The sequence below is a fragment of the Sinocyclocheilus anshuiensis genome, unplaced genomic scaffold (assembly GCF_001515605.1).
Source record: "Sinocyclocheilus anshuiensis isolate Anshui unplaced genomic scaffold, SAMN03320099.WGS_v1.1 scaffold400, whole genome shotgun sequence".
NCBI classification, from domain to species: domain Eukaryota; kingdom Metazoa; phylum Chordata; class Actinopteri; order Cypriniformes; family Cyprinidae; genus Sinocyclocheilus; species Sinocyclocheilus anshuiensis.
Window position 1 is genome coordinate 619189 of NW_015554084.1, and position 13496 is coordinate 632684.

Consider the following 13496-nt stretch of genomic DNA (forward strand, 5'->3'; position numbering starts at 1 on the left):
GCTCTGGCCCAGAGAACCCGGCGGCATCGCTGCATAGAATTGATGTATAGCTTTCTCCTTGTGTAACAGAGAATCAAGTTGCATTTCTTGATGCAGCAGCAGACTGTTTTAAGTGACAGCAGTTTTCTGAAGTACTCCTGAGTCCATGTGGCTATATTTAACACAGCAGCATGACGGTTTCTTATGCAATGCCATCTGAGGGCTCAAAGGTCAAGCACATTCACCTGAGGTTTCCTGCCTTGCCCTACATGTACTGTGATCTCTCTGGATTCCCTAAATCTTTTCACAATATTACGTGTGGTAGTTGGTGAAAGACCTAAATTCTTTGCAATTTTGCATTGCGAAATGTGATTTTTGATTTGTTTGACACTTCTCCCATGAAATTTGGCACAAAGTGATGAACCATGATCCAGCTTTGCTTGCAAAGACTGAGATGCTCCTTTTATACCCTAACATGATCCCTCACCTATTACCAATTCACCTGCTAACTGTGAACTGTTTCAAAACAATTTAATGTGGATATTCTATAACCTTTTCACTTTTATTTTGCCTCAGTCACAACTTTTTTGGAATGTGTTGCAGCTGTTAAAAACAAAATTTGTTCATATTTACAAAAAACATTTACGTTGGTCAGTGAAAACTTTGGAAATCTTTTATTTGTATTTTTTTTCAATTAAATAAAAGTTAAAGAGAATGAACAAATCACAGATTCTTGATTTTATTGCATTTTACAAAACGTCCCAACTTCTCTGGAATTGGGGTTGTATAAGGCAGATCTTTTTCAGGAAGTTTCTGCTTTATGCTAGAGTGTTTCAATTAATTGTACTAATGAAACAAAGCTAGCAAAGCATTGAGGTGAAAGACATGAGAAACAAGTCATTCAGATTTGTAGCCTGAACGGAAAATCGACTGTGAGGAACAGAACTAAATTTCAGTCAATGCCAAATTGTACTGCTGCTGTTAAGGTGTCAGACAAAACACTGAAAATAAATGGCACTTGCCAATAATATCGTACATAAGTATGATTTTGGCCTATTCCAACTCAGGTCTTGACCTTTTTGACTAACAATAAACAATAGGGCTGTGTATCACCAGCAAAGTCACGATACGATAGGCATCCCGATACAGAGGCCACGATACAATACGTATCACAATACAGGACTGCACTGAATTTCACCTCAGCAGAATTTAGTAAAACAGCTGTTTATTAAACACTGCATACTATAGAGCCATTTCTAACTATTGGCAGAGCAGGCAGCTGAGCTGACCTCTGCATTATGAAGGGCCTCCATAACTGTACCACAGTACAATATAGGTAATGGCATATGTTTCATATTTACATTGGGCACTCCCCACCAGGTACAATATTATGATTGTTTGCATCTTGTTTTTAAGCCCATAAACAATAATGTACTCATTCTAATAAATTTATATTGTAATGTACTCATATTAATATATTTTAAAAAATCATCTTAACATTGCTGGTAGGTTATCATTGCACAAATTAACGCACACTCTACATTTAAAAAATAAAAATGAGAAGCGTTCTAAACTAATGCGCTGTATTCACTGTATCTAACGCACACACACGCTCAGTCACTCACACAGATCACGTTGCACGCATGTGCGCAAAGATATTCAGCAACAAGTTTTTTAGCACTGCCCCACAATTTGATCAAATAAAATAGCTTAATCGCTCAAGAGCTACGTTATCTTTCTCAACAAGGAGCTGGTAACGTTGTTTCTAAAGGAATTAAAGCCACAGCTTCACTATTAATAGAGAAACGCGGCAAAACGGTGGTAATTCATACATAGACAGCCTCTCTCTCTCTCTCATAAATAAACACTTGATGAATTACACTTTTCTGAGAATAAAATATTGAAGTGGAGATCGCTAAACTGCAAGTTTACCGGTGTTTTCAGAACGCAAGTGCGTTTATCCACAGTGGAGAGACAGCTCGTGCACATGGTTGCCAGGTTGACAAAGATAAGTAGCACGCTTAGCAGATATTTCCGTATTGCGCAAGTGTGAAGCTCTGTTTCGGGGATTACGTCTCTTTATATCAGGCAACCCAGTTGTGTTCTTCTACGGCCAGATTAAATCTTGTTGTAGCCTAGCTATAGCCTATATTATGCTCTATTAATAATTTTTTAGAAACCTCACACTTTTCTACTCCATTTTAAATGGTGTGCTTGTATTCAAATTAAGCGCGGTCCACTGCAGCGCACGTGCCACAATATCGATACAGGCCTAGCTCGTATAGTCAAATAAACAACATCACAATTTTGACATAATTCTGTTGAATTTATGTTAATTAAATTGTAGTAAAACTATTTTCAATAATTAACTTCCTTTTTAAAAATCAATCATTCATAATAATTTGCAAAGAAAAAATTCCAACAATCCTTAAAACTGGGACTTTCAAGATGAACATCTTATTTTTTAAATACATTTTTATCTGTTTAAGTAAAACAAAACAAAACAAAATAATAAACTAAAATTGATTGTCAGTCTCAGGAATATGAGCTCTCTATATATAGATTTAAAGCACCTTGTTTCACTGACTAGTAAATGAAACCTCATTTAAATAACACCGCATTTAAAATAAATAAATAAATACACACATGCATATTTCTGAGCACCAAATTTCACTAACCATTTGTTTTGAAATTTATATCTTTGTAATTTATATATTTTACTTATTCGTGTTAAGTGCCAATTGTTTCCACAAATTTTCAGTAAACAACTAACATGATGAAGGACTTTAAGACTTTTATTTCACTGAAAACCTTCACTGAGCCAATTCCAACTATTGTCTATAAACACAAAGTATGACTAAAGGTACTGAAGTAGACAGAATAAACTCAGACACAAAGGAGTGGGTGATGTATACAAATGACCGGAGGATAGGAATCAAACGCACTTGTAGCCGAGGCTGTGGCACTTCCTGTGTCCGTAGGTGATGAGGTTCCGGGGTGAAGGTGGCGTCGGCGGGACTTTAGGCAGGGCACCTTCAGCAACATTACCACGACGACCACATAACGGTGACGCAGATGTGTCTGGACCTGTGTCACAAAAACAGCGAACACACTAATCATTAACAAGAACGTGTGACATTGAAGGTCTTCAGCTTTGGGGAGGGAAAATCTGAACCACTGGAACTTAACTGTGGCCAGAGCAAACCCAGCATGATGCAACATAAATAAAATCCAAACGCCTGACGAAATGCTGTCACATCATGGCTGCATCTGGTTAGGATAACAACTAAGAAGAGATGTATGGCACGACGCCTGGTTAGCTTCAGTGTGTGTGGGCCGCATGCGTTTCTCACCTGTGAGGTCCTCTCTAGAGGCAGTGGTGCGAGGTGTGCTGGTAGCTGGTGGCTCGATCTTTAGGGACAACCTGATACACATACAAACATGAGTCTCAGTTACAAACTAAAATACTTACACTAAAAACATAACATACACTACTGGTCAGAAGTTTGGAATAATAAAGATTTGTTTTTGTTTTTTTTGTGAAAGAAGTCTCTTATACTCACCAAGGCTGCATTTATTTGATTAAAAATACAGTAAAAACAGTAATACTGTGAAATATTACTACACCTCGTCCTAACTACAAGCGACAAGATTCCAGTGACAAATAGCACAGTTCGCATTGAGTTCGCAGTTTTAACGTACATGTGTGCTTTAATTTATTTTCGAGATCTGACGTAAACTATCTGTTGTTGCTTTCACTATGGCTATAAATGCCATGCAAAATGATACTCAAACTAACATTAGACAATTTTGGGATTTAATAAAGCACATAATAAGTACCTGAGATTATCATTGTCATAGTTTGTATGTTGTTGTTCCAGCCGTGACATCACGGAAATAGAAACCATTTCACGTGTCGTTCATAACATTACTGTTTTTACTGCATTTTCCATCAAATAAATTCAGTCATGGTGAGAATAAGACACTTCTTTCAAAAACATTCAAAAATCGTAATTATTCCAAACTTTTGACTGGTAGTGTATTATGTAATAAACACGCAGCTCCTGCTCACTTATAATTGTCGTCCTCCACAAACTTCTGTAACTCTTCAATGTAGCGAACAGAGTTGAGATACTTCTGGACATGCGGCAATACTGGGATATCTGAGGCAGAGGGAGAAATGAATTCACTGTTACTTCTGTTCATTTGCCGAAGTAAACAAACACGCAATGTGATACGCACCATATTCAACGGATCTCTGCAGGTCTGAGATGATTCTCAGAATGTTGTTCATCAGGTTGGAACGCTGTTCGTTTTCCAGAATGCTGCCGGTGGAGGGATACGCCGAATCGATGTAGGTCAGATCAGACAGATATATACCTACAAATACACAAGAAAGTCATTTTTTGGCCACAAAATCTACAGCAAAATGGCAACTGAAAGTCTTTTATTTTCCATTTTTAGGACTAATTATTTTTACAACAATCTTCTTTCATTTTGTTTGAAGCTTTAAATATTTTCATTATCTCAATATCTCTTTATTTATCTTTTCCTATCAGAAATCATTTGTTCTCGTTCTATTCTTGTCTGTCTGCAGACTTTTTCTGGCCCGTCTACAGAGCGCTTATTTCATACCAAGTAAATATTTGGATTAGTGAGAAACATTATGTGCAGGAACTATCTACATTAGGAAGAAATATATGCAGCTTCTGGAGAAACATTTGGCAGCATATAACTGATAGTGTGTGAATATTGATGATACGTGTTTGTGACAGCATGCTCTTAAGGATATAAGCTTGGGGACTGCAAACAAGCTCCGGTCCGTTACAGACATTACATCAGAGCATCACATCTGTGATGATCACCAAAAACAACAGTACCTGTTGATGACGGCATGATAAATGAAAGATTCAGAAAATAATTAGAGACAAATCAATCCCAGAATCCAGACTGATTTAAAACAGACAACGGAAGAGAGAGCAATGTAAGCGTTGTTTAAATGATCATTACTGTGCATCTCAGGAAATCAGGGGTAAGATAAGAATTACAGTCCTGTGTCAGACAGCCTGCAGCACACACAACGTAGCAGACACACTGCAGAGCAACACTGACATAAAAGCAGACTGAATCCCTCAATAACTTACGATGACATAATGATTAGATAAGTAACACAGAACACTGTGCTGTAGTGTGGGTGGACACTGAGAGTTGCGATTGAAAGTAGAGTGGGTGGAGTCAATCAAGTGATTGACAGCCAAAGATCTCTAAATTATCCTCAATTATAATCATGACTAACCAAAAATTTTAAATAAATATTTAAATAATAAGAAAACATATTTCAACCCACTATACGTATACTACTGTTCAAAAGTTTGGGGTTGGAAAGATTTTTCCCCCCTCAATCTTTTGCTCATCAAGGCTGCATTTATTTGATCAAAAAAAAAAAAACTGTAATATTGTAAAATATATTACAATCTTGAAAAAACTGTTTTCTATTTTAATATATTTTAAAATGTAATTTATTCCTGTGACGCAAAGCTGAATTTTCAACATAGCTACTCCCGTCTTCTGTCACAAGATCCTTCAGAAATCATTCTAATATGCTATACTAAAGAATATTTCTTATCATTGTTAATTGTGTTGTTTTCTTATTTGTTATTATAATATTTTTTTTCTTCTGGAAACCAGATACATTATTTCCCAAGATTTTTTAATGAATAGAAAGTTCGAAAGAACTGCATTTATGTGAAACCGATACCTTGTGTAACAGTGTGAATGTCTTTTCTGTCACTTCTGAGAAACTGAATGAATCCTTGCTGAATAAAAGTACTGATTTCTTTCAAAAATCTTACTGACCCCAAATTTTTGGACAGTAGTGTATGTAATTTTATCATCAATGCAATGTGTAAATTGAAAGAGATCTCGAAGAGAGATGGCTGCTTTGTGAATGTCAGACAAAGCTCAGGCACAAGCTAAATATTATTGTGGGAAAGCAAAACGGGAGAAAATCTCTACTGGACAGGTGGCGTCTGTCCATTTCCTTAACACCTCATTTAATTGGGTGAAGTCGAGCCATTCAGGCATCACACTTCCATTTAAACACCTCTGCAGATCCCCCACACACACACTAACTCAACATAAAACAGACGCCAAACTCAAACTACTACTACTGACCAGAGCTCAAACCAATAACCTGGGAGAAAACTGTACAAATAAAGGAAAAATTTACGCAGTTGAGGGGGAAACATTTATTTCAGTATGAAATGGTTTACATAAAGAATAATTAATTCTTCCTTGCGGGCAATTATTATAGAAAACAAGTTCGAACTGTCCCTTAGTTTGTAACAACAAATAAAAATAGTGTTTAAAATAATGCAAATACAATGAAAGTCAAGGTGTTCTAGAGTCATTGAAAGTAGAAATGTGGAGCATATATTTAACCTGTAAACTTATAAATTGTCCTTTTTCAATACAACTACTGTTCTGGGATGAACTTCTGTTTAATGTGTTACTTTCATGCAAGTGGATTTTATATAAACAGTCTCTTTCTGGAAAAATCGCTTGTATTATATGAAAAAGAGTTCACTGTCATTACATGCTCATAACATGAGTTGAAAGACTGTATATAATGTTACATAGACAAGGTTAGAAAGCGATTTTATCACACTAGTCTCCTGTAAACACATGTAATATGTTTACATTTTAAGGCTGTACAATCAAAACCATGTCTATTTTAACATTTATTCCAGCTCAGTGGCTCGCCCCCATAGACCTCTATTCCTTTAGCAATGGAAAACTAACACAAAGAAACCTTAATGTACTTAAAGGGATAGTTCACCCAAAGACACAAACTGTGATCATTTACTCACCATTATCTTGTTCCAAACCTATATGTCTTTCTTTCAAAAAGATTTTTGAAGAACATTTCAACTGTTTTTGACCATACGATGGAAGTCAATGAGGTCCAAACAAACAAACACAGGACCCCATTGACTTTCACTGTGTGGATTCAAAATTTTCCTTTGACTTCCACAGAAGTCAGTCAGTCACAGATGAGTGAACTATCCCTATAAGGATCTCGAGCTTTCCAGAGATCAGATGAGAGCCAAACACACAAACAATCGTGAATTTACACAAGAAAACAAGGGAAGGACATTCTGGTGTCACTGGGCAGATTGTTCAAACACATGCTCCACATCCTGTCCAAATGATCCTCAGTTTCCTTGTTCCATTTTGAACAAACATCTTAGAGACATGCGTGGGAAGATCACTATCTATTCAACTTGTGCCGTCCTCAGGACTGCTGAAAGCATGTGCGTCTAGCGAGACCACAGGAAGGAACGGTGGAGTCCCGTGCTGCTGGGCTCTAAGCGAAAGCAGTCCTCTCCGTCTCCACATAGACTGCAAGCCTATTCTCCCTGTGTTCAGAGAGATCTCCCCTCCTCCTCCTCCTCTGAAGAATGAGAGATTTGATGGGAGGTGAAATTTTAGAAGGGGTCGAGTTATTCTGTCTCTATTTCAGCACCCGTTACATCAGAGGAGGGGTTAGGCCCTTCCCTCCAAAAAGGAGAAAAGGAAGAGAGAGGGGAAAAAAAATCAGGTCCCAATTCCCTCCGTCCACCCCTCCCTCCCCCAACCTTCGTGAAAAACTAGAGTTGCTGTCCGAGAGTTCCTCAGTCTCCAGAAAGCAGCTGAAGGCTGAACCATGCCACTGCCCCAGATCTCGTGAACCCTTGGACAGGAGCTCGCTACTGGGCTGAGCAGGGTCCTGGACACTGGGGATCCGATACCACAGGAGCTTTGAGGAGGAGGAGGAGATACAAGAGATGTGTGCAGCTTTAAGGACTTTTAGAGAGCCACTGGGAGAATAAGGAATCACAGAAGACGCCAAGGACCGGTGGACCCCAACTGAGAACAAAGGTCAGAAGACACCTGGGTAAAAGTTGCAAGTTCTTCACTCAATTGTTATGCTTTTTCTTCATGTAATTTCTCTGATATTTCACTCTTCATCCCTCAATCTGTCAGCAGCTGGAAGTTCTCCTTCGTCTTTGTTTGGCACATGCCACCACCTGTACGTTCGCTGCTCTGTTTTTGGTTTTCTGAACAAATTCCTCCAGCTGCTGCCCTGTGCGCTCAGCTAGGGTACGGGTGGGCCAAGCGGTCTGGTCAAGGGTCATTCTGAGAGTTTGCATTGGATTACTTCTGTGTTCCTTCATAATCCAATGCAGGGAAGTAGGAAAAACATCAAAGGCAGAAAATTACCCAGAACTGCGCCTCTTATTCTGTTTGTTTGCTTTTCACAAAAAGAGATGGGTGTTTTCTGGTCCACTTTAAGGTCATGCAGAAGGGGGCAAATGCATCTGGATGGGTGTGTTTGTTTGCTTGGTTAAGAGCTGCTCTCTCAGCACGTTCGGAGCCCGATACTCTCAGAGATTTCCACTGTGCTATCTAAAACAGTGTCGGCCACTCTGTGGGTTGTGTCTTGTGGCTTTTCTTGTACTACGAAGGCTGTATTTTGTGGATTCTGTCTTATTTTGAGGACTGTGGTTTGTGGATTATATTGTAGAATGTTGTAGATGTTTCTTGGTTGCCTGGTGATCCTCATGGTTTCTCTGGCTGAAGCTCTTGGGAATCTGGTCCACTGAGCGTCTATGTACCATTCTGTAGGGGATAAGGGACTCTATTCATAAAATATTGGTTTTAAAGAAAACAAACCTTCCAAGACAGAAGGTCGTTTTACACTAACCACTTCCTCATGTAGAAATGTCTACATTATCACGTTGTGCACACACACACTTCTCTCTGATTTGACAGAAGGCTAATCACAAACCTAGTTGTGGCACCATTACCCATAGTGCCCTGCTACTGTCAGACACACATGAACAGCACCAGTAGATGCAAATTGAGCAAAACCAAATGTTGCCAATAAAGCCGCAATAAATGGCCACAAAAACGATTAACACTACTGTGTAAGAGATGTTCACAGAGGACATGATCTTTACGTGCATCATGTGACAACAAAAACTGCGAGTGTCCTGTGTGAACACATTATGAAGATAACCATAATAGCGAAACCAAACCAAATGGCTGAAATGTGAAAGGTTAGAAAAACGTATGTTTCCTCCGAGAGTCATAAAGCTCACTAAAATACGCTCATTGAAAAAGAAGCTGCTCCTGGACGAATTTCCATGTCATTACTCTTCAGAGAACATTCCGTACTGAAGTGTTGGCACATGGTTCACCTGTAGCACATGTGAAACGTCTTAAATTTCCAGTACGACTCCGTCTTTTTGTCTTTCACACTCATTGCATTAATACCTGCCTCTTCCAAAAATGAAACTCTGTACAAGGAACATTTTAGAAAGACACTGATTTTGGAAAGTGCATGAAATATATGAACTGAAGATGTGACAGCTGAATGTGCTCAGTAAATAAGGGCCTAAGGCTGGCATTGTTTATATTCAACGGATGTTCGTGTGTCACGGCCTTCTATAAATGTATCCAGATACATATTTGTGGCTGTTAGATCATTCGTTTAAAAAACATCAAATGGAAAATGCAACACATGAATTCTCAAGCATTTTTTCAAATCATTTCTGGCAGCAGAACCTTTGGTAACTGATTCTACAACTAGATTTGCATTTCATGAAGGAAATATTAGTGTGTGCAAACATTCCAGCAATGCCAATTGAAGAATTTCTGAAATTTATTTTCTTTATTAAAAATATCCAATAATATACAGCACATCTAAAAATTGTCTATAAAAGAAGTTTGAATGTCATCTGGGCTAATTGCAGAAAATTGAGATTAAGAAAAAGTAGTAGTAGTAGTACGTAACACAGATAAGAGCCAACATTGTTTCTCTTTCTAAGAGCGCTCTGTTTATCGTCTTCCTTTCAACAGGTTAAAACAAAAAAATCAAGCATTGCTTGTTCTCATCTGTGCCACTAAGGTAATTAGAATCATGTGGAGATGACTTCTGGCCTTTTGCAGATACACACATATAGATCCAAGCTAAATGAGAGAGAGCGATTTAGAGATTTGGGAATAAAGTGAATTTGCATTCGCGTTCTCATAAAGCTTTGCAGGAAAAAGCAGATTAATTACAGATTATAATTATAAGATTAATTACTCATTAATCTGTTCAGCTGCAGTAATTCTCTCTTCAGGCTGGAACAGGTAATGCTTTTCTAGCATCTGCCACTGTGTCTTTGGTAATATGTGGGCTTACTTGCACGCACAGAGATGCAACAGATTTGCTGGAAAGAAGAGATGAAGAAACAGGGTTGCTGGAAAGTGTGATGGATTGTATACTTGTTGAAGGTCACAGAGTCTTACAGTTGGTTGCTAGTAATGTCACTTGACTGCTGTGTTCAACTAAGGGTCATCAAAATTAATATGCATTTTGATAAAAGTCATGTGGTGCAACCAACATGAAAAGAAAAAAGGTCAATAAGTATTTTAAAATGTTAGATCATCTGACCTTTTAATGACAAGACAAGGTTAGTACAGGATAGTAAAATGTTATGTGGTGTGACTCATAAAAAAAGTTACTTAAAAATTTAGAATTACTAATATTTGTAAAAAAAAAAATTTATATATATATACAGTATATATATAGATATACATACAGTGGGTACGGAACTTTACTTTTTGCTGGTTACACCACATGACATTTCAGTCTTCAAAAGTCAATTTTTTTTGAAAATGGTATGAACATTTTTGAAAGAGTGCATTTCTGAGGAACTTTGACCATGTGTTTTTATCTGAGTTTATTTCTTTTTATGTGAATATTCTTATCTGCCACTGACTCTGCGCAACTTTGTTCCACTGCAAGTCGTCTCTGATGCTCATATCATCTCAAATCACCATCCCTCACTGCGAGTGATTGACTTTACAGTCGCTTTGTCAGTGCTGTCAGTAGGCGCGTTTCCATTACCCTTCAAACTGCGCAAATTGAAATTGCGAATTGAAAATACACCTAATGGAAACACGTAAATTTCGCAAAAACGCCCATATATCGCAAAAAAGTTTTTGCGCTCGCATGAGGTGGTTTTTCAGGCAATGCGAAAAATAAATATTTAGCAAAACTGCAATGGAAATTTTTTATTTATTTTTTTTCATTTACAGCTAACTTGGCATGCGTAAAAGTCACATGATCATTCTTGAAAGCACTATAACCTCCAAAAAACACCTCATACGTAGCTGCTCTCAAGTTTTTTAGACCGCAGGTTAAATCGATTTCTCCCCCAACCATGGATTGTTTTGCCAAGTGTATAGTGTAAATGCAGATATCGGATATAGGTCACTTTTAAAAGAAAATATAAGCTAGTCATCAGAAAAAAATCGGCTACAGTCCAGAAAGTGGAATTGGGCATCAAGAACTGCAGTGTAAATGCGGCCTTAAATTTTCTGCATGCAATATTTGCTTTGCTCTGGTTGGTTCTTGTCATTTCTTGAGCAAGGATACACAACACCATCCTAAGAAACGGATGACAGATTTCTTTGAGTTGGAATCTATATAATAACAGTGTTGCACCTGTGGCTGTGTACAGTACATTAGTTCATTTTCAATGCAGAGGTACTGTATTATCCAGAGGGGCATTTGCGGAGGATAGAGAAGAAGTGCAAAAGTTGGCAAAAACAAGGTTTGAATGACTAGTTACCCCCAGGGCTGAAATGTCATACATTTTATGTCATTACATCTTGAATTATAACAGTGATGTTTCTCTTTTTAGCTTTTTGAGTTGTACCTATGCAAGCTTCAAATTTCACCAGTTTTAAGAATTCACAATACGTTTTTTTTTTATGCCCATAATATGGAGGTTAAAAAAAAATCCACTTTCATTGTATGGGCAAAAACACTGAAACATTTCACAGAATATATTTCTTTGTGTTCTATGGAAGAATAAAAAAAAACGGATACAGGTTTGGAAATGCATGAGGGAAAGTATATGATGACAGGATTTTCCTTTTTGGGTAAACTTTCTCCTGCACAGCAGTGCAGTACTTTAGTTCATTTACAATGCAGATAGTATCCAGATGGACATGTGAGGTACTTAGAAGGCAAGATCAGTGCAACGACTGCATATAAGTAATAGGGTGGACAAAACGACACTGTGAATCAAAGTGTAATCAAATTGATCTGAATAATGACTCTTTATGTTTGTCTTTTTTTGAGCTGCTTTACAGCTGAACTGAATTATTTTTTTTTTTATCGACATTTATAAAATGTCGCCAAAGTTTTGCGCAAATTTGTAATGGAAACACGCCTAGTGTGATCATCCCTCACGGCTGATTTAGCTTTACACAAGCAAACTGGAGAAAAAAGTTCTGCTTTGTCTCTCATGACGTGCGTGTTCCCACACTTTTAGCAAGTTTTGAGTGGAATAAAGCTTCTGAGAGGCTTTAAAAAGGGCTTGTGGGTGGCGATGAGGACCAAGGCCTGAGCCTTCCAAACCACGTTCAGTGAAAAGCTGCATTCTCTAGGACAAAACTGCTTCTTTTTCCTGTTCTCTCTTTTCTTTAGCTGTGGGCTCCAAAATCAATTAAAGTTCCCACATGCCCAGATCTCACATCATAAATTTATTACATCATGCCCTGTTGGTCTCTATTCTGCCAACATTAATTTCTCTGGGATGGAAGGATGGAGTTACAAAACGCAACTTGGGGCATGTTTTCCAATCTCCTATGACCTCTTTTTCCTCCTACCTTGCTCTTATGCTCTTCTTCCATTTTTCTAATTTTGTCAGCACTTCCTCCTGATTGAATAAGAGTGTATCATATGTTGACGGTTCCTGGTTTTCTGAACTCAAAATGTTGAGCAACGCTACAAACTAATACCATGCTGAAAACCAGAGTCCATGTGTGACGCATTTCTTGTACAGGCTTACGATAATAACAGAAAGCTGCTGTTTGTGTAGTCATCTTTTTCTCATGTTGTCCCAATAGTAGAAATTTCAAGAACAACAGCAGAACGAGAATTCTCTTCAGACTTTTTACTTTCCAAGCTTCTGATTCCAGCTGTTCTGCCTACACAACCTAACAAATTCATTACAGCCCTTTGTCACCCTAAGTGCTGTTCCCTTCTGCCCATTTCTCATGTTGTTTTCCTCTTTTGTCTTTTTTCTCTCTCATTATGGAATATTTCTGAAGTGTGTCTACGTGTTTACCGCCGTCATCTTGGGAAAGTCTGACAGCCAGATGTGGAATCCTATATTAAAATGGGAAATACATTCTCTTTCAAGAAAAACAGATAAATTGAATATAACGTACTCGGTTACTAACGTAACCTCGGTTCCCTGAGATACGGGAACGAGTACTGCGTCTTGCTTAAGACGCATATGGGAAAAAGCCTTTTTTCTCCTGAACTGAAGCCTATTTCATTCACGCAGTGAAACTGCACGGCCATTGGTTCGTGCAGGGCTTTAAAAAACTAACCAATGGCGCGGCAGCTGAGCTGCACGAGCCTATGGCGACGAAGCCCGCCAGAATGGGCGGGGCATCTGGCTATATAA

At 38.1% G+C, this 13496-nt stretch overlaps 2 protein-coding genes across 3 annotated transcripts in view; one reads left to right on the plus strand and one right to left on the minus strand.

The window, feature by feature from the left end:
- The window catches only part of LOC107669131 (ras-specific guanine nucleotide-releasing factor RalGPS2-like), a 60143-nt gene that overhangs the window by 15522 nt on the left and 31125 nt on the right, over positions 1–13496 (minus strand). Inside the window, exons 3-6 of the mRNA XM_016461252.1 lie at positions 4222–4359; positions 4052–4142; positions 3333–3403; positions 2925–3066 (exon numbers count right to left, since the gene is read on the minus strand). Coding sequence (XP_016316738.1) covers positions 2925–3066; positions 3333–3403; positions 4052–4142; positions 4222–4359 — 442 coding nt within the window. The remainder of the gene's footprint in view (positions 1–2924; positions 3067–3332; positions 3404–4051; positions 4143–4221; positions 4360–13496) is intronic.
- LOC107669140 (angiopoietin-related protein 1-like) overlaps positions 7646–13496 on the plus strand; it is a 22956-nt gene continuing 17105 nt past the window's right edge. Inside the window, exon 1 of one of the 2 annotated variants that reach the window (XM_016461261.1) lies at positions 7646–7915. The gene's annotated coding sequence lies outside the window, so the exon portion shown is untranslated. The remainder of the gene's footprint in view (positions 7916–13496) is intronic. The other variant, XM_016461262.1, reaches the window with a different exon arrangement.